This window comes from Pseudophryne corroboree, chromosome 2 (assembly GCF_028390025.1).
Source record: "Pseudophryne corroboree isolate aPseCor3 chromosome 2, aPseCor3.hap2, whole genome shotgun sequence".
Classification (NCBI taxonomy): domain Eukaryota; kingdom Metazoa; phylum Chordata; class Amphibia; order Anura; family Myobatrachidae; genus Pseudophryne; species Pseudophryne corroboree.
Genome location: NC_086445.1, coordinates 591,408,299 through 591,430,200, shown reverse-complemented (window position 1 = coordinate 591,430,200; position 21,902 = coordinate 591,408,299). Strand labels below are relative to the sequence as shown.

General features: G+C 47.4%; 1 protein-coding gene across 4 annotated transcripts in view; it reads right to left on the bottom strand.

Annotated features, from left to right (window-relative positions):
* Positions 1–21,902, bottom strand: part of LOC135037868 (uncharacterized) — a 444,500-nt gene that overhangs the window by 51,268 nt on the left and 371,330 nt on the right. For all 4 annotated transcript variants that reach the window (XM_063954589.1, XM_063954587.1, XM_063954588.1 and 1 more), the window contains 3 exons: positions 15,509–16,872; positions 8,232–8,286; positions 7,459–7,537 (listed from right to left, as the gene is read on the bottom strand). In XM_063954589.1, the coding sequence (XP_063810659.1) occupies positions 7,459–7,537; positions 8,232–8,286; positions 15,509–16,872 (1,498 nt within the window). The remainder of the gene's footprint in view (positions 1–7,458; positions 7,538–8,231; positions 8,287–15,508; positions 16,873–21,902) is intronic.

Here is a 21,902-nt window from a genome sequence, read left to right as displayed (position 1 = left end):
CCGAATGTAGAGTGTTTGCCTTTGTCTGGTCCAGCGGGACGTCTGTTCGGCAAAATCGATGAGGGGGTCGGTTTTTGAAGGCTATGGCGTAACCTCAAGTGACGACTACCCGTACCCAGGCATCTGAAGTGGTCTTCAACCATTCCTGGGTATACCCTAGAAGCCGGCCCCCCACCCTGTGATCCCCCAGGGGGAGGCCTGCCCCGTCATGCGGCAGGCTTATCGGTCTTGAAAGCTGGCTGACGGGCCGCCCAGGCTCTTATGGGCTATGGCTTACCAGGTTTGGAAGTGCGAGCCTGCTTGTTGTACGCCTGACCTTTTGCTTTACCTGAAGGACGAAAGGGGCGAAAGGAAGTACCTTTAGCCTTCGACACAGAAGGAGCGGTACTTGGCAGGCAGGCAATTTTGGCAGTAGCCAAGTCAGCCACTATCTTATTTAAGTCCTCCCCAAACAGAATATCACCCTTGAAAGGGAGTACCTCCAGGGATTTTCTAGAGTCCAGATCCACAGACCAGGATCTCAGCCACAATATCTGGCGAGCCAGGACTGACACAGTAGAGGCCTTGGCTGCTAGGATACCGGCATCAGAAGCCGCCTCTTTAATATAGCGAGAAGCTGTGACAATATATGACAAGCATTGTCTAGCATGGTCAGAAAAGATTTCAGCTTCTAACTCCAAGGCCCATGTTTCAATAGCCTCTGCAGCCCATGTTGCTGCAACAGTGGGCCTTTGTGCAGCACCCGTGAGGGTGTAAATCGCTTTCAGACAACCCTCCACACGTTTATACGTAGGCTCTTTTAGAGTTGTGATGGTAGTGACAGGTAGAGCTGAGGAAACCAGCATCCCAGCCACATGTGAGTCTACTGGAGGAGGCGTTTCCCAATTCTTAGACAGCTCTGGTGCGAGGGGATAGCGAGCCAGCATCTTCTTTTGAGGTACAAACTTCGTACCCGGGTTTTCCCAGGGTTCCTGACGTATATCCACTAGGTGGTCAGAGTGAGGTAAAACTTGTTTAACCACCTTCTGACGCTTGAACCTATCTGGTTTCTTAGGAGGGACGGATGGCTCGGGATCATCCGTAATCTGCAGAATCAACTTAATAGCCTCCAAAAGATCAGGAACATCCACATGTGAACTACCCTCCCCATCAGCTGTACCCGAGTCAGAACCTGTGGGGTCAGTGTAAGTGCCGTCTTCATCAGACGAGGTGTCAGTGACAGCAGTGGATTGTGAGGAGACAAGAGCTTGCTTAGAGGACCCCTTGGGCTTAGGTGAGCGATGGTCAGACTTTTTAGTAGTCAGGGACTGGTTCAACTTCCTCAATTGAGCAGATAAATCGTTCGCCCACGGCGGGTTAGCTGCAGGGACCACATACGGCTGTACCGGCATAGGGGGTACCATAATAAGGGATGTTAGTTTATTAACTAGCGTATGTAAAAGCGTGGAAAAAGTGGCCCATGGTGGGTCATTATGTACCCCCATTACCACAGTCCCACTGGGGGGCAAGGAGCCCCCAGCTGCTATATTTTCCTCATAGGGGTCTGTGGCTTCAGCAACACCTGTAGTGTGTTCAGCCCCAGAACCGTTACCCTCAGAAGCAGACATGATATAACTTGCAGTATCAGGTAACATAGTACAATTATCAGCAGCACAATACCTCTTACCCAAACCCCTGCGCAGTGTAGTCAGCACTAGCAGAGATAAAGGAGAGATATGGTGACTAAATCATAGAGAAAAATACGTATTAAAGTATATCTTTGTGAAAATCTTATATCAATATAAAACCTGACGCACCAAGCCCCCTCAGGTTTTAGAATATAGGGATAGCAAGTTGAGTGAAAGACACGAAATGGACACCACTCAGCTAGCTAATGCACACACAGATAGTCACAGTTTGTATAATGCAGAGGTCATTACTAACAATTATACTGCACTGGACTAGCTTACATATATAGCTATGTAGTCAATAGATATAACACTGCACAGTAAGAACTGGATGTATATCACAGGGTAATTGTACTATAAAATCCTGACTAAATGCACTCTTTCTTAACTAGCACTGTCTAAAAAAGGCAGGTAGAATACTTAAGTGTCATGTAAAGTCACAGCACTGACAACCAGGCGGCTTTACACAGGAGGATTTGCCCAAGCAGTCCCAGGAACAGTGAAGCTGAGAGATAATGGCGCCCAGACACTGACAGGGAGTGAGGGAGAGACAGATATGCAGCTCCAGGGCGGGAACATTTGCGGGAAATGGCGCCCTGGGGCTGGGGGAGGGGCTTCAGGTCTAAGCCTTATCCCCCTGCTGGCAAAACTACCGGGTACTGTGGGCTAATGAAAATGGTTTAGAGAGAAAACCTGACCTGCACCCATGCCCTGGTGATCTAGTGGGATCGCCTGTACTGCCACAGTGTCCACCGCCAGCGCGCGCGGCCTGCCTCCCACTGACCGCGCCGGATCGCGATAAAGACCGGGTCCCGCAAGCGGGACCCACTTACCACCTCCCGAAGCGCAGCCACGCGATCCCGGAGAGCCCCCGTCGTGTGTGCCTGACTGTGAAGAAAACAGGAGCCTCCTGCTGTAGTTACCCAGCAACCAGCGCTCGGGAGTGTACAGCGCCGCTGGGGAGAGCTGGAGCTGCAGCAGTGAATGTCTTCTGACATTTACCACCGCTGCTGCCCTTGAAGTCTTCACTTTTTTTCTGCAAAAAAAGCTCTTCTTAGGGCTGCCTGGAGTATGGTATGGAATGTATGGGAAATACATACTTTCATAAGTATATATATAATCACAAGATGGGTATGTAAGGATACATACCATATATGGGTATATATATACCCATATATAAGTGATTATTATACTTTCATACTTTTATAAGTATATGTGGTATGGTATGGTATGGTATGGTATGGAGTACACCTCTGAGTCCACCTCCCCCTCCTCCATGTCTGACCCCTCATCACCAGTCAGGCTGCAGGCTATGGGCCAAAGTACGTTTTTTGCGGACAAATGGCAGGGGACTGAGACGCGGGTTTGGGTACGGAGTCTCTTTTCATAAACTCACTCAGAGATTGTCTTATGTATTGGGACTCTCATTGAGGGACAATTTAGTAGAAATATTGGAAATCATTCCCCTAATGGAGTCCAGCCATGCTGGTTCTGCCCTACTAGCCTGGGAAGGGATACTACACTGAGTACACACTAGTGAACCCCCTGGAGAAGAGAAACACTGTGCCTTACATGAAACACACACTTTGCCTGACATACTGTAACAGTGACAGCACACACACACTGGAAAAGGTTAAATGCACAATTAGCCCACAAAGAGCCCTTCCAGAGAGACACAGAGAGAGCCTGGAGCCAGCACACGGCACCCTTACCGCTAATGCCAAGCTTAGCCGGGTCGCAGACTAAGTACCTAAATTAGGGACTTAGTACACTAATTACCGCTCCCCCCCTGCTATGACCCCCTGGTACCGCTGAGGTAATGTGGAGTCTCTCCGAAGGAGCTGTGCCTCCCTGTCAGTCAGCGTCTGTGTCAGCTGCGGAGGGAAAATGGCACTGGTGAGCTGGTGGATTCCCTCATAGTTAAACCCCACTCCTTCAATGGCGCGCGGTCTTCCCGCTCTTTTTTATACTAGCTGTTTTGTGTCTGAGTGCGTAAAATGGACAAACTCCTTTGACGGCTTTGTTGCCAGTCTGGGTACTGTGTCTGCTGTTCAGCGTCTGTGTCCTTACACAGAGGGCGATGCAGTCCGCCCCGTTCAGAAGCCGTGCGTCTCCGTACCCTCATGCCGCCATAATGGTCGGCGACCCGCTAACCAGGACGCCGGCTTAGTACTCACCACTCTTTTTTTCTTCTGGCTCTGTTAGGGGTGGTGGCATGCTGCGGGAATGTACGCTTGCAGTGCTGGGGCTTGTAGTGTTCATTCTAGCACCCTGCACCTTTCAAAATCCGTGCAGTTCCTCTTTCCTGCCTGGGGTGTCGCTCTCTGCTGTGATGCTTCTCAGAACACTCTGATCTCTTACTCAGTGCTGTGATACAGGCCTGTGTGTGCTGAGAAGCACCCGAGCAGAGAGCGACACCTCAGGCAGGAAAGAGGAACTGCACAAGATTTGAAAGGTGCAGGGTGCTAGAATGAACACTAGGCTTGCGAATAGTTCTCTCAGGAGCCAGTGTACTGTCAGCGGGGAACGGGACCATTAACCCTGAGAGAGGTTGGGCCGTCCCCCCCCCTCCCTAAGTCGCACGAAGCAGGCAGGCTGGTGCCATCCAGTCCTGCCTGAAAACAACAAACAGAAAATAAATGCAGAAAACTCTTCAAGGAGCTTTCAGAGACGTGAACGGCTCCTCCGGGCACATTTTCTAAACTGAGTCTGGTAGGAGGGGCATAGAGGAAGGAGACAATGCACACTATCAAATTCTTAAAGTGCCCATGGCTCCTAGTGGACCAGTCTATACCCCATGGTACTAAATGGATTCCCAGTATCCCCTAGGACGTAAGAGAAATATGCCCCAATTTAAAGATAGGGCACTTCAATTTGTTGCGCCTGTCCAGTGGCCGCCAGATGGGGGTGAACTCAGAGTAGCTTCCCTTGGGTGCACTAACATGGCCGACTTTCCCCACATAATTTTTATTTTGTACAATGGAGGTGAACTACGTATGTCTCAGTTGTACAGTGAGGCAGGGGGGTGTTATGGGGCTGGTGGGCACAATGTGATATTAATTAGCCCTGGCACCGCTAACATTAATGAGTTTTCATCGTCCAGATCGAGCGGTGCCAGAGGCTGCTGTTAGACCATGTGAACAAGGCATAGCCCTCCCTCCATAGTCTACGTCTGTGTTGTCAGCAGCCTCTCCCCCCTCCCTGCATCAGCCACCATCAGCTGTCTATCCACTGCTCAAAGCACCAGGAACACAGGCTGTCTTTCCCCCGCCTTCGGATAGTCTCCGGATAGTGGTCAAAGCCTGCTGCTGCCTCACTTCTTCCTGCATCAGCCGCCGGCTTTCTCTCCCCCCTCCCTGCATCAGCCGCCGTCGGCTTTCTATCTGCTGCTCCCAGCACCATGAACGCAGGCTGTTTTCCCCCCACCTCCGGATAGTGTCGGGAAAGTGGTCACAGCCTGCTAACACCCCCCACCCCTTTCCTGCATCAACCTCCGGCTTTTCCTTCCCCCACTCCTCAGTCACAGGCTGCTGCTGTCTCCCCCCCTTCCTGCATCAGCCGCCGCTGGATTTCTTTCTTCCGCTCCCAGCACCAGGTTCTCTCCCCTCCTCCGGCCTCAGTCACAGGCTGCTGCCGCCTATCCGCTCCCTGCATTATGCAGTTAAAAGTAATTCTGTTTGGTAAATAAAAATATTTTGGCATTTTTCACAGAACAGTGATGTTATATGAACATTTTCATTAAATATTAAAAAAAGAAATGTTTATTCTTACAGTGAAATATTACTTTTCTGAATTAAAAAAATAATTTGAAAAAAAAAAAAAAAAAGCTATGAAATGCCATAGACAAAAACCTTACAGTTTCACATATCCCATTAAGGCTTCTTACACACGATCTGGCATTTCAGAAACCTGTTCTAACTCTTCCACTTAAACTCCAAAAAGCAATGAAATTCCAATCATTAAAACTGACGCCTTAATGGACGTGTTCCTTGCGCAATACAGATATGGTATGCCATCACAGCCTGTGGGTAAGTGCAGATTCAGCACTCTCACAGAGTGAGATTGCAGTCACTCACACAATGGTGGAGCTGCTAATTCACAGATTTGTGTGCTCATTGGAATACACACATGCAGTCTATGCAACTGAAGGTCTGAGCAGTTATGTGGTGCACCCATCCCACTCAGTGTCCACAACCATCCCATTCGGTCACCACAACAATCCCACCTTGCTCCAACATCCTTCTCACTCCATACATCCATCTCATTTAGTATACACATTTAGCTCCCTCAAACATCTTGGTTAATTGCAAAAACTATAATACCCCATCTACGGTCTATGCATCTACACTTACTTCCCCTATACGCCTCTATGCTGCTCTGTCTTCCCCAATCCCTACTGCTGTGTTCTCCCATCTGTGCTAGTCTGTATTCACTTATCTGCACCATCTGTCTTTCCCCATCTGTGCCTTGTCCGTACCACCATTTCCTTCTCCCTGTGCTGCTCAGTGTTTCCCTCTTCCACCTCACTCTGCCTCCTCCCATACATGCCACACTGTCTTATCTCCCATCTGTACCAGTTTTCTACCCATCCGTGTCAGTGTTTTCAACCCATCTGCACCCCTCTGCCTCCCTTCCCATACGTGCTGCATAATCGCCTCCCTATCCACACCACTCTTACCCCATTCATGTAGCGGACATCGCCGACATACTGAAGGTAAGTATCGGGGTCACTGTTAGTGTTATGGTCCGGGGGATGGGTTAGCTCTAGCCACTCCTCCCCCGAGGATTAGGCCTTGCTCCCACCCACCAAGGGTAGGTAAAAATACTTAACCTCTCCAATGTTGGGACTGTCCTTCCCTCATCCATGCTGTTCTGCCCCCTCACCGTGCCACTGTTTTTTTCCATCTGTACTGTTCTCACCCCTCTCCATCTGTGCTGCTCTGTCCCCCTCATCCACACGGCACTGTACACCCATCCACACCACTCTGTCTTCCCACCATCTGTACCACTGTCTTTCCCCATCTGCACCATTCTCTTTCCCACATCTGTGCCAATCATTTTCTGCTGCACTCTGTCTTTCCCCCAACTGCATCACTTACATCCTCCCATCTGCACCACTGTTTTCCACCTGTCTGCGTTGCTTTGTCCCCCCATCAGTGCTGCTTTGTCTTCCCCCTATCCACACATTTCTGTCCCCCATCAACAATGCTCTATCTCCTCCTTCCAATCAACCACTCTTACCTCATCCGAGGTGCTTTGTCTTCCACTCAGACCTTCAATTGCATAGACTGCATGTGTGTATTCCAGTGAGCACACAAATCTGTGAATTAGCAGCTCCACCATTGTGTGAGTGACAGCAATCTCACTCTGTGAGTGCCGAATCTGCACTTATCCACAGGCTGTGATGGCATACCATATCTGTATTGTGCAAGGAACACGTCCATTAAGGCGCCGGCTTTAATGATCGGAATTTCATTGTTTTTTGGAGTCTGAGTGAAAGAGTTACAAAAGGTTTCGGTTTCTGAAATGCCAGATCATGTGTAAGAAGCCTTTATATATATATATATATATATACACACACACACACACACACACACACACACACACACACACACACATATACACGTACATAAATACACCGTCAAAACTATATATATAGTTATATCTATCATATAAAGTTGCATCTGTGTGACTAGTGCAGGCGTGCTTGTTCTCCTAAATCAATGTACTCAACAAAAAGATTAAGTACATTTGTAATCTCTTATATAGAACCCGTGATTGTTCACTGTACCTTGAGTTGGTTCTTTGGCCCATTTGTGGAGAGTTGCACATTTTCGTACTTTCGCTGTTAACTCTTTGAGACAATAAGTCTAGGATGTAAAAAAACAGTGGCAAAGTTGTAATGCTTTTGCTAACAGTCAAACATGTAAAATTCTCCAATCGATTTGGTGCCAACAAACAAGTTAGATATTGCACTATTACTCAAATATTAGCGCTAGATAATGCAGTACAGCAAATTTAAAAACAAAAAAACAACCCAGACAGAAATGCTCTATCCCCGATTTCAATATATCTAACAAAATGGCAAAAAAAGTAACTGCAAATGACTTTTGATTTTACCACCACCTTTTAGACAAACTCTCATTTCATACTTTAAAATTGACAATGCTACATTGGTGTGTTAAACACCACAATGGGGTTTATTCAGATCCTGAAGCAACTGCTACGGGATGCGCAAAGTACAGATTATCGGTACGCTGCACATGTGTAAGATGCGTTCTGAGTGTGTGCGAATGGGTCCTGTGACGTAGAATGCAGTCCGGCATCAGATTGTCAGTCAAGCTACTTAATGGTGAGTGACTGATCCGATGCTGCATCCTAGGACGCAGGTCAGATCACTACTGCAGCAAAACATGCTGCCTCCTGCTGAAGCAGTGATAGCAGCTCCAACCACATCAGAATCAGGCCCAATGTACATAAGAAATGGAGATAACACAATGGCATAGCTAAAAAAAACAAAACAGATAAAAAAACAGATAAAAAACAACAAATGATTTTACTTACTGGGTGAAACAGGAGAGTTAAACGATAAACGACTTTGTAGAACTGAATTAACATCCTAAAAATTAAAACAATTAAAGGCTTTTTAAAAACAAGCATAAAAGTCACCATTATTACAAATAAAACCATGAATAATACAGCATGAATATACATTTGTACTCATCATAACAACTTGTTATGCCCCCACAGTATTTGAGCTTGCCCTAAACCAGGAAATCTGCTCTGGGCAACATCTACCTCACTTCAATAGGACAGAAACTTCTAAAACACATAGCAAAACAAGTGCTGCAACGTCTCCCTATTCAGTCTCTAAGGCTACCAATCAGATTTGCAACTGCTTGCAAAAAGGAGATTTATGGTAAGAACTTACCCTTAGTACTAGATAACCTAAAGTTGCCTCAAGAAAAAAAAATGCAACAATGCTACTAAAATGTCTGAAAGTAAAGAGGTACCCTGGGGGTCAATCTTGCCAAAAACTGTTTGACAATTGCCCTAGATCTACCAATTTCAGGTTCCGCATATTTTATTATTCCTAAACTGGGGAAAAGCATAACAAAATAAGATTTATGGTAAGAACTTACCGTTGTTAAATCTCTTTCTGCTAGGTACACTGGGCTCCACAGGGAATAACATCAGGGTGTAGAGTAGAATTTTGATCCGAGGTACCAACAAGCTAAAAGCTTTGACTGTTCCCAGAATGCATAGAACCACCTCCTCTATAACCCCGCCTCCGAGCACGGGTGCTCAGTTTTGTTAACCAGACCAATGAAGTAGCAGGTAAAAAGACGACAACCGTTAGTAGCCACATAGACCACATTCTCACGACAGTAGAAGGTGTCAGCGGCTAATGCCATACAAACCCAAAGAAGCTAAGTGCGTCAGGGTGGGCGGGCTATGGAGCCCAGTGTACCTCACAGAAACATTTAACAACGGTACGTTCTTGCCATAAATCTCGTTTTCTGCAGCGGGGTAAACTGGGTTCCACAGGGAATAACATCGGGGATGTCCTAAAGCAGTTTCTCATGGGAGGGGATGCAATGTAGCGAGCACAAGAACCCGGCATCCAAAGGAAGCATCCTGGGAGGCGGATGTATCAAAGGCATAGAACCTTATGAACGTGTTCACTGAGGACCACGTAGCCGCCTTGCACAATTGTTCAAGGGTCGCACCACGGTGGGCCACCCAAGAAGGTCCAACAGACCGAGTAGAATGGGCTTTGATGGTAGGAGCTGGAATGCCAACCTGTTCATAAGCATGTGCAATCACCATTCTAATCCATATGGCCAAGGTCTGCTTGTTAGCAGGTCAGTCACATTTGTGAAAATCAAACAGTACAAAGAGACCACCTTAGGTAGGTACCCGGGATGTGCCCTAAGAACCACCCGGTCACGGTGAAAAATCAGATAGGGGGACCTATAAGACAAGGTACCCAAATCAGACACCCGTCTAGCAAAGGCAATAGCCAGTAGAAACAATACCTTAAAGAAAAGCCACTTAAGGTCTGCAGATTCAAGAGGCTCAAACGAAGACTCCTGTAATGCCTATAGAACCACCGACAGATCCCAAGGAGCCACAGGCGGGATGTAAGGAAGTTGAATCTGTAAAAGACCCTAAGTGAATGTATGAACATCAGGCAGAGTGACAATTTTTCTCTGAAACCAAACCGACAAGGCAGAAATATGAACCTTGATGGAGGCCAGACGAAGGCCCAAGTCCAGGTCCTGCTGTAGAAAGGCCAAAAGTTTGGCCGTACTAAACTTGTAAGAGTCATGATTGTAAGATGCGCACCAAGCAAAGTATGAATTCCAGATCCTATGGTAAATCCGAGCAGAAGCTGGCTTACGGGCCTTCAACATAGTCTGAATGACCACCTCAGAAAAACCCTTGGCCCTTAGTACGGAAGCTTCAAGAGCCACGCCATCAAAGCCAGACAGGCCAAATCCTGGTAAACACAAGGGCCCTGAACGAGGAGGTCTGGTCGTTGTGGAAGCAGAAGAGGACGCTCTAACGAGAGACCCTGAAGGTCTGAGAACCAATGCCGTCTGGGCCACGCTGGAGCGATCAGAAGTAGGTTTCCTCCTTCTTGCTTGAACTTCCTTATTACTCTGGGCAGGAGTGATACCAGAGGGAACACGTATGGCAGCCGAAAATTCCATGGAATTGCCAGAGCGTCCACGAACGCTGCTTGAGGATCCCTTGTCCTTGCTCCGAAGACCGGAACCTTGTGATTGTGTCGAGACGCCATCAGGTCCACATCTGGGAGGCCCCACTTGTCCACTAGGAGTTGAAATACTTCTGGATGGAGGCTCCACTCTCCGGTGTGTACGTCCTGACGACTGAGGAAGTCAGCTTCCCAGTTTAGGAACCCCGGAATGAACACTGCCGATATGGCTGGCAGATGACGTTCTGCCCACTGAAGAATTCTTGATACTTCCCTCATTGCCATGCGGCTTCGAGTGCCGCTTTGATGATTGATGTACTCCACCGTGGTGGCGTTATCAGACTGTACTTGAACAGGTCTGTTCTGTATTAAATGTTGGGCCAAGTTCAGAGCATTGAACACCGCCCGCAGTTCCAGAATGTTTATCGGGAGGAGAGACTTCTCCCTGGTCCACCGACCCTGAAGGCAGTGTTGCTCCAACACCGCGCCCCAACCATTCAGACTATCATATGTCGTCAGAAGGACCCAGTTGGATACCCAGAAGGAACAACCCCTGCTCAATCGTTGGTCCTGCAGCCACCAACTGAGTGACAGACGAACTTTTGGAGACAAGGAGATCATGTGAGTTCTGATCCGGTGAGGCAGGCCATCCCACTTGGCCAGAATCAATTTCTGTAGAGGGCGGGAATGGAATTGAACATACTCCACCATGCCAAAAGCTGACACCATGAGACCTAGCACTTACATCGCCGAATGTATCGACACTTGCAGACCAGATAGGAAGCATCGAATCCTGTCCTGAAGTTTCAGGACCTTCTCCTGAGACAAGAACAACCGCTGGTTGTGAGTGTCCAACAGCGCCCCCAGGTGCACCATGCTCTGAGAAGGGACCAGGGAAGATTTCTTCCAGTTGATGAGCCACCCATGGGCTTGCAGAAACTGGAGCGACATTTCTAGATGGCGTAGGAGATTTTCTGGGGAATTCGCCAGGATCAACAAATCGTCCAGATACGGGAGGATCCTGACCCCTTGACGGCGGAGTACAGCCGTCATTACCACCATAACCTCGGTGAAGACTTGCGGAGCCGTGGTCAAACCAAAAAGTAAAGCCCGAAATTGGTAATGGAGGTTGCCCACAGCAAACTTCAGGTACTGTTGATGCGACATTGCAATAGGAATATGCAGGTAAGCATCCTGAATGTCCAAGAAGACCATACAGTCCCCGGGCTCCAACGCCAGAACAATAGAGCAAAGAGTTTCCATACGAAACTTGGAGACTGTCACAAATTTGTTCAAGGACTTGAGGTTGAGAATGGGCCGAGAGGATCCATTCGGTTTCGGGACTAGGAACAGCGGTGAATAGTACCCCTTGCCTCTCTGAGCCAGAGGCCCCTGTTCCACCACTCCTATGTTCAGGAAAGACTGTATCACTGAATTAAGAGTTTTTGCCTTCACCTGATCCGAAGGGACGTCTGTCAGGTAAAATTGATGAGGGGGGACGATTCTTGAAGGATATGGTGTAACAGTGAGTGACGACTTCCCGTACCCAGGCGTCGGAAGTGGTCTTCAACCATTCCTGGGTAAACCCTAGAAGTCGGCCTCCCACCCTGGGACCCCCCAGAGGGAGGCCCGCCTCGTCATGCAGCAGGCTTGTCAGTTTTGGAAGCAGGCTGACGGGCAGCCCAGGTACGTTTAGGTTTGGGCTTAGAGGTTTTGTAAGTGCAAGCCTGTTTCGGGTACGCCTGACCTTTTGCTTTACCTGAAGGACGAAAGGAGCGAAAGGAAGTACTCTTAACCTTTGGCACCGAAGGAGCAGTACTAGCAAGACATGCTGTTTTAGCAGAAGCTAAGTCAGCCACTATCTTGTTGAGGTCCTCTCCAAAAAGAATGTCTCCCTTAAAAGGGAGCACCTCCAGGGTTTTCTTTGAATCCAGATCCACAGACCAGGGTCGCAACCATAAAATCCAGCGAGCCAAAATGGACGTAGTAGAAGCCTTGGCCGCCAGAACACCGGCATCAGAAGCCGCCTCCTTAATGTAATGAGTGGCTGTGACAATATACGAAAGGCATTGTCTAGCATTATCTGAACAGTTGGAAGGCAGCTTTGCTTGCACCTCCTGAGCCCACGCTTCAATAGCCTCTGCAGCCCATGTCGCTGCAATAGTGGGCCGATGCACAGCACCCACTAGGGTGTAAATCGCTTTTAAACAAACCTCCACAGGTTTATCCGTCGGTTCTTTTAGAGAAGTGACGGTAGTGACAGGCAGAGCTGAGGACACTACCAGCCGCGCCACTTGCAAATCCACTGGCGGGGGTGTTTCCCAAATTTTACTTAGCTCTGCAGCGAGAGGATAGTAAACCACCATCTTCTTGTGAGGTGTGAATTTCTTTTTTGGATTCTCCCAGGATTCCCGACGTATGTCAACTAAATGGTCAGAATGAGGTAAAACTTGTTTAATAACCTTCTGACGTTTAAATCTGTCCGGTTTCTTAGAGGTAGTTTCAGTCTCAGGGTCATCAGTAATTTGAAGAATTAACCTGATAGCCTCCAATAAGTCAGGAACATCCACCTGTGAGGCAGATTCCCCATCAGAAGTATCTGGATCAGTGTCTGTGGGGTCAGTGACGTGACTGAGGTGTCTGGGACGTGCGTGGATTGTGAGGAAGTAATGGCCCGCTTAGAGGACCCCTTGGTCTTAGGCGGGCGAGGGTTAGATTTCTGTATGGTCAGTGAGCGGTTCAATTGCTGTAACTGAGTGGACAGGGGATTTGCCCATGGCGGATTAACCACAGGGACCATAAGCAATTGTACCGGCATTTGAGGTCCCATAGGGGGCGTAATTGTAGTTACCAGCATACTTAATAACGTGGAGAAAGTAGTCCAAGGTGGGTCGTTATGCACCCCCGTTGCTACTCGGGGGGTAGGGAACCCCCAGAACCTGAACCCTCTGCTGCTATGTTTTCCTCTAATGTGTCAGCAGCGTCACCACCACGCATTGTGGGATCAGCCGCAGCACCATCGCCCCTTGTAGCCGACATATCTGTAAACTCAAATCACGGGCAACACCGTACAATATCAGCAGTGTAATACCTTAACAAGAACCCCCTGTGCAGTGCATTTGCACAAACAGAGATTCAAGAGGTATATGGTGACTGAAAATCAGAGAAAAATACTCAAGTATATCCTGTGAAACACCTATATTAAACAATAACCCTGACGCACCTAGCCCCCTCAGGGTACAGAATATAGGGATAGCAATCAGAGTGAGATACAGTACACGAAATGGAAGTCACGCAGCAGCTATATACACACACACACACACACACACACACACACACACACACACACACACACAGTCACATGTACAATGCAGAAATTATGACATGCAATAAAACTGCACTGTACTAGCAATACAAAGTAATACTAAGTACAGCTATACAAACAATAGATATATCAATGCACAGTAAAGACTGGATGTATATCACAGGGTACTTGTACTAAATAACCCTGACTAAATGCACTGTTTCTTAACTAACACTGTCAGAAGACATGTAGAATACTTAAGTGTCTTGTAAAATGCACAGCGCTGATGATGCAGGCGGCTTTACAGAGGAGGATTTACCCAAACAGTCCCAGGATCAGCTCAGCTTGTGTAAATGGCGCCCAAACGCTTTCAGGGAGTGAGGGAGAGAGAGAGATGCAGCTCCGGGGCGGGAACATTTACTCTAAATGGGCCCCTGAGGCTGGGGCTACAGGTCAGAGCCTTATCCCCTTGCTGGACTTAACCACCGGGTACTGTGGGCCATATAACAAACGTTTTTTAGTAAAACCGACCTGTGCCCTTACCCTGGTGGTCTAGTGGGGTCCCTGTACTGCCAGAGTGTCCACGCCAGTGCGCGCGGCCCACCGGCCGCTGGATCGTGGTTTGCAGCGGGTCCCGCCTGGGGAACCCTCTTACCTCCTCCCAAAGTGCGGCTACGCGATCCTGGAGAGCTGCCGCGGGGTGTGTGATTGACAGAAGAAAACCTAAACCTCCGCTGTAAGTACCCAGCAACCAGGGCGCGGGAGTATACAGCGCCGCTGGAGGAGGTGATGCAGCCCTTGAAGTCTTCAATATTAACTTAAGAAAGCTCTTTTGCGGGCTGCTGGAGCAGCCCACCTGTTGTCTGCCTTCACTGCATGGCACCAACTAGAAAACTGAGCTCCTGTGCACGGAGGCGGGGTTATAGAGGAGGCGGCGCTGTGCATTCTGGGAACAGTCAAAGCTTTTAGCCTGCTGGTGCCTCGGATCAAGATCACCCCAATGTTATTCCCTGTGGAACCCAGTGTACCCCGCTGCAGAAAATCCTGGAACACCCTCTGGACATCTCATAGAGTAGTCACTTAAAAGGACCACACAAGGAATCCTTAAAGAGAATAACAGTTGAGCGTATATTTTTTACTTTCTGGTATGAGTACAACTTAACTGAAAGTCACTTTTTTCACGTAGCCATCATGCAGTACCACCAGGGAGGCGCCAGACTGCCTCCAAATGTATTCTGTAGCAGGACAATGACCCCAAACATACAGCCAATGTTATTATGAACCATCTTCAGTGTATACAAGAACAAGGAGTCCTGGAAGTGATAATATAGCCCCCACAGAGCTCTGAACTCAACATCATTGAGTCTGTCTGGGATTACATGAAGGGACAGAAAGATTTGAGCAAGCCTACATCCACTGAAGATCTGTGATAAGTTTTCCAAGATGTTTGGAACAATCTTCCTGCAGAATTCCTTAAAAAAATAAAATAAAACTGTGTGCAAATGCACCTAGAAGAATTTATGCTGTTTTGAAGACAGAGTGTGCTTACACCAAATATTGATTTGATTTAGATTTCTCTTCTGTACATTTAAATTGCATTTTATTAATTGATTAAAATCTATTAACACTATTTTTGAGTGCATCCTTACTTTGCAGCAATTTTTCCACACCTGCCTAATTTTTTGCGCAGTACACAGATATATATATATAGATATATATACACACACACACACACACACACACACACACACACACACACACACACTCACATAGCTGAGAGAACACTATTATTCAAAAAACAAGGAATTCACTTACTGTATGCGGAACTGGGGAACCAAAATTGATTTCTTTGGATGACAGAGTACTTTTTCCCCCTGAGTTAACTTTTTGATTTGAGGGACTTATTATAAAAGTTTCATCTATGCTCTTCTTCTTCTTTAACAATGAGAGTGACAGATCTTCACATGCTGGCCTTTTCACTCTCGGAGACTCTGGTGAATTAACCAGAGAAGAGACAGTTTCTGATAAACGAGTTTTAGGTTTACTGGCACCATCCAGGACTAACTTTTTATACAAACTTTCAAAATGCTCATTTGATTTAAAATGTCCCACTCCAGGGCTGTGTACCGCAGGCAATGCAGAAAATGAGTGTCTTCTATTTTCAGTGTTTGTCAGTTTAGTAATCTGGATTGGTGTTGTGGTGGTGAAGGTCTTGGTTGGGCATATGGTCCTATTATTTTTAGAAGGGGTCTTCATTATGCTCACGGATCTATTATTCATACTGCAATTTGCTTTGGAAGTACGTCCAGGGCTGGAAATGTCAGAAAATGAGGTTTTTCTTGTTAGAGGGAAAGTCAACCTAGGAGACTGTTTCACATGTTCTTTACATGAGTACCTCTCATCGCTATCTAAATCACTTTGGTCAGTCTTGCCTAAGGTTATGTTCTCATTGTTCAAGCTACAGTTTGATTTGGAATAGCTTTTTCCAGGGCTGCCTACTATAGGCAATGCTGAATAAATGGATCGTCTTCTTGTTTCAGAGGATGCCCCTTTTGTATTCTGCGCAATATATTCTTTGCAGTAGGAAAACGTTACCTCATCAATTTTCTGCTGCTGTTGGTTAGCAAATGTCTTTCCTGGAGATAGGGTCATTTTGTCCATGTTATAAACATAGGTCTCATCTAGGCTCCTACTATTATTGCTACCTTTATTATTCACACTTATTGTTCTATTACTCTCGTTGTCTAACAATGTCTTTCCTGGACTTGTACTTTTATTACCCTCAATAAGCATGCAGGGCTTGTTTAAGCTCACTTTCCTATCATTCACATTGCCCTTGAAGGTTTTCTCAGGACTTTGCATCTTATTACTTTTGTTGTTCCATGTGAATGTCTTGTCCAAGGTAGGAGTAGCTATGTGCAATGGGATACTGCCTTGTAACAAACCAGTTTCTTTGCTGGCTACAGAACTGGATTTGTTCAAGTCCCTTTTCAGCAAAAAAGTGCAGTCATATGCCTGAGGCCTGTCTACAGCTTCTGTTTCTGTATCACTAGATGAAATGTATAGTATAGGCTCGGAGGAACCAGACTTAGACTTATATGTGCTTTTCCCAGTTTTCTTGCCTAACATTAGTTTTCTGTTTGATTCAGGGTATTCCTGTGATGGAAGTTCTCTGTTGTCTGGAAGGGAAAAAATATATTTTAGCACTAAAGTATCATTCATATATGTATCTTACCAAGATGTGAAAAAATAGGATTTTAATACATACCGGTAAATCCTTTTCTCTTAGTCCGTAGAGGATGCTGGGGATGCTTCAAGAACCATGGGGTATAGACGGGATCCGCAGGAGACATGGGCACACTATAAGACTTTGAATGGGTGTGAACTGGCTCCTCCCTCTATGCCCCTCCTCCAGACTCCAGTTATAGGAACTGTGCCCAGGCAGACGGACATTTCGAGGAAAAGGATTTATTTAATTATTTTAAACTAAGGTGAGATACATACCAGCTCACAACGCTAACAAGCTGTACAACATGGCGTTCAACAACAACGCATGCAACGGCATGACCAACAACAGTCACAAATTGACTGAACTCAACGCAACATGAGCGTAACTATAACCAAACTGCAGATACAGTCCGCACTGGGACGGGCGCCCAGCATCCTCTACGGACTAAGAGAAAAGGATTTACCGGTAGGTATTAAAATCCTATTTTCTCATTCTTCCTAGAGCAGGGCTGGCCAAACCGGTCCTCGAGATCTACCAACAGTTCACATTTTCCAGACCACCTAGCTGGTGCACAGGTGTAGTCATTACTAATTAAGATGTGCTGCATTCATTCCTAACTGACAATTCTACAGATCTCCAGGAGGCCTGGAAAACATGAACTGTTGGTAGATCTCGAGGACCGGTTTGGCCAGCCCTGTCCTAGAGGATGCTGGGGATGCTTCAAGAACCATGGGGTTTATACCAAAGCTCTAGAACGGGCGGGAGAGTGCAGATAACTCTGCAGCACAGATTGACCAAACAAGAGGTCCTCCTCAGCCAGGGTAACAAACTTGTAAAACTTCGCAAAGGTGTTTGAACCAGACCAAGTAGCAGCTCGGCAAAGTTGTAATGCCGAGACTCCCTGGGCAGCCGCCCAGGATGAGCCCACCTTTCTGGTAGAATGGGCTTCCACCGAATTCTTCCGTAGGAGCCTTCTTGGTTTCACACCAAGACACATATTTTCTCCAAATACGGTGGTAATGCTTTGCCGTTAGTTCTTTTCTAGCCTGAAGAAGTGTAGGAATGACTTCACTGAGAATAACCCTTTCAAGCTAGGATTTGGCGTTGAACCGCCACGCCGTCAAACGCAGCCGCGGTAAGCCCTGATACACGCACGGCCCCTGTTGTAACAGGTCCTCCCGAAGAGGAAGAGGCCAGGGATCTTCTAATGAGCAACTCCTGAAGATCTGGATACCAGGCCCTTTTTGGCCAATCTGTAACAATGAGGATCACCTGAAGCCTTGTTCTTCTTATAATTTTTATCACCTTTGGAATGAGTGGAAATGGAGGGAACACAGACCGACTGAAACACCCACGGTGTCACTAGGGCGTCCACCGCTATCGCCTGAGGGTCCCTTGACCTGGTACAATATCTCTGAAGTTTCTTGGTGAGGCGGGACGCCATCATGTCCACTTGAGGAACTCCCCAACGACTTGTCACTTCTGCAAAGACCTCTTGATGAAGAACCCATTCTCCTGGATGGAGATCGTGTCTGCTGAAAAAGTCTGCTTCCCAGTCCACTCTTGGAATGAAGACCGCTGCCAGAGCGCTGGCATGTCTTTCCGCCCAGCGAAGAATCTTCGTGGCATCGGCCATCGCCGCTCTGTTCTTTGTTCCGCCTTGGTGGTTTATGTACGCCACTGCTGTCACGCTGTCTGACTGAATCAAGATCGGCAGACCTCGAAGAAGATGTTCTGCTTGCAGCATGCCGTTGTGGATGGCTCTTAATTCCAGAATGTTTATGTGTAGACAAGCTTCCTGGCTTGACCACTTTCCCTGAAAGTTTCTTCCCTGTGTGACTGCTCCCCAGCCTTGGAGGCTTGCATCCGTGGTCACCAGGATCCAATCCTGAATCTCGAACCGGCGTCCCTCCAGAAGGTGAGAACTGTGCAGCCACCACAGAAGGGAAATTCTGGTCCTGGGAGATATAATTATTTTCCGGTGCATGTCCAGGTGAGACCCGGACCAATGGTCCAGCAGGTTCCACTGAAACACCCTGGCATGGAACCTGCCATACGGAATGGCCTCATAGGCCGCCACTATCTTCCCCAGCAACCGAGTGCAGCGAAGAACTGACACCTTTGCCGATTTCAGAATATGTTTTACCATGTTCTGTATTTCTAGAGCTTTTTACACTGGAAGAAAAACTCTCGGCAATTCTGTATCCAGAATCATACCCAGGAACGACAGCCGTGTCGCTGGATTCAACTGCGATTTTGGCAAATTTAGGAGCCAACCGTGTTGTTGCAGAATAGTCAGTGAAAGAGCAACATTCTTCAACAATTGCTCCTTGGACCTCGCCTTTATGAGGAGATTGTCCAAGTACGGGATAATTGTGATTCCCTGCTTGCGCAGGAGAACCATCATTTCCGCCATTACTTTGGTGAAAATCCTCGGAGCCGTGGACAGACCAAACGGCAACGTTTTAAATTGGTAATGACAATCCTGCACAGCAAACCTCAGGTAAGCCTGATGTGGAGGATATATGGGGACATGTAAGTAGGCATCTTTTATGTCGACCGACACCATAAAATCCCCCTCTCCAGACTGGAGATCACTGCTCGGAGAGACTCCATCTTGAACTTGAATTTTTTCAGAAAGAAATTGAGGGATTTTAGGTTTAGAATCGGTCTGACTGAGCCATCCGGCTTCGGGACCACGAACAGGCTCGAATAAAAACCTTCCCCCTGTTGAGACGGGGGTACCGTGACAATCACTTGATTTTGACACAACTTTAGTATCGCAGCGCTTACTATCTCCCTTTCTGGAAGAGAAGCTGGCAAGGCCGATTTGAAAAATCGGTGAGGGGGCACGTCTTGAAACTCTAACTTGTACCCTTGGGTTACTATGTCTACTATCCAAGGATCCAGGTCCGAGTGCACCCAGGTCCGAGTGAAGAGTTTGAGACGTGCCCCCACTTTGTGGACTCCCGCAGAGGAGCCCCAGCGTCATGCAGTGGATTTGGTAGAAGCCAGAGAGGACTTCTGCTCCTGGGAACTTGCCACACCCTGTGCCCTTTGTCCTCTTCCTCTCCCCCTTGCAGCAAGGAAGGAGGACCCACGTCCTTTTTTTAATTTATTGGGCCGAAAGGACTGCATCTGATAGTGAGGCGATTTCTTCTGCTGTGCAGAAACATAAGGTAAAAATGAAGACTTACCCGCGGTAGCCATAGACACCAGGTCAGTGAGGCCGTCGACAAACAAGACCCTACCGTTAAACGGAAGAGACTCCATCGCCTTCTTAGAGTCAGCATCAGCATTCCATTGATGTATCCACAACGCTCTTCTTGCTGAGACTGCCATGGCATTGGCCCTTGAACCCAAAAGGCCAATATCCCTTACAGCTTCTTTTAAATATGCTGCAGCATCCCTGATCTACCTCAGATGACAAGTTATCTGCCCACCTTTCAATAGCGCTACTCACCCATGCCACAGCAACGGCAGGCCTGAGTAGCGACCCTGAAGTGACATAAATGGATTTTACTGTATTTTCCTGCTTACGATCTGCAGGATCCTTTAGGGCTGCCGTGTCAGGGGACGGAAGCGCCACCTTTTTGGATACACGCGATAAAGCTTTGTCTACCGTAGGGATTTACTCCCACCTTTCCCTGTCCCCAGAGGGGAACGGATATGCCACTGGAATTCTTTTGGGAACCTTTATATTTTTGTCAGGATTTTCCCAAGCCTTTTCAAAAAGAGCGTTCAGTTCATGAGAGGGAGGAAACGTTACCTCAGGTTTCTTTCCTTTAAACATACAGACCCTAGTATCAGGAACAGCAGGGTCCTCAGTGATATGTAGTACGTCTTTCATTGCCATAATCATGTACTGAATACTCTTAGCCAGCTTTGGATGTAATCTGGCATCACTACAGTCGACACTGGAATCAGAGTCCGTGTCGGTATCTGTATCTACTATCTGGGCAAATGCACGTTTCTGTGACCCGGAAGGGGTCTGGGTCTGTGACAAAGCATCTTCCATGGATTTCCTCCATGTTCGGTTCTTAGATTTAGATTTCTCAAATCTCTTAGTCAACTTAGTCACGTTTGCGTTTAAAACACTCAACATATTCACCCAATCATCTGTCGGCTGTGCCGACACGGTTACTCTCACAGTATTTTCTGTCCCCACACCAGCCTCCTCCTGAGAAGAGAATTCAGCCTCAGACATGTCGACACACACGTACTGACACCTACAAACACACTGGGGCTATAGGAGACAGACCAACAATAAAGCCTGCAAGAGGGACACAGAGAGAGTTCTGCCAGCTCACACCCAGCGCCTCTCTCGGTACTGAGGCCAGTAAAATTACTGCCCAGACCTGTTAGCGCTTTATATATAAACAAATCAGCACCAAATTATTTGTGCCCCCCCTCCCTTTTTTTACTTGTACAGCAGTGCGGAAGACAGGACCAGCGTCTCTGCAGCTTCTGAGGAGAGAAAATGGCGCTGGTCAGAGCTGTGTGGGCTAAGCCACGCCCACTACATGGCGCGCTTCAGTACCGCTTAAATCTATGTTTATACTGGCGAGTAACGCTGCACGTTACCTCTTCTGCTGTCACTAAAGTCTTCTGATCTTCTCATACTCATCTGGCTTCTATCTTCTTTTGTGAGGGGGTTGACGGCGCGGCTCCGGGAACAAGCAGCTAGGCGTACCGTAGTGATCGAACCCTCTGGAGCTAATGGTATCCAGTAGCCTAAGAAGCAGAGCCCTTGAACTCTTAAGAAGTAGGTCTGCTTCTCTCCCCTCACTCCCATGATGCAGGGAGCCTGTAGCCAGCAGGTCTCCCTGAAAATAATAAACCTAAATAAAGTATTTTTCTGAGAAACTCTGGAGAGCTCCTCGGTGTGCATCCAGTCTCACTGGGCACAGAATCTAACTGGAGGAGGAGGGGCATAGAGGGAGGAGCCAGTTCACACCCATTCAAAGTCTTATAGTGTGC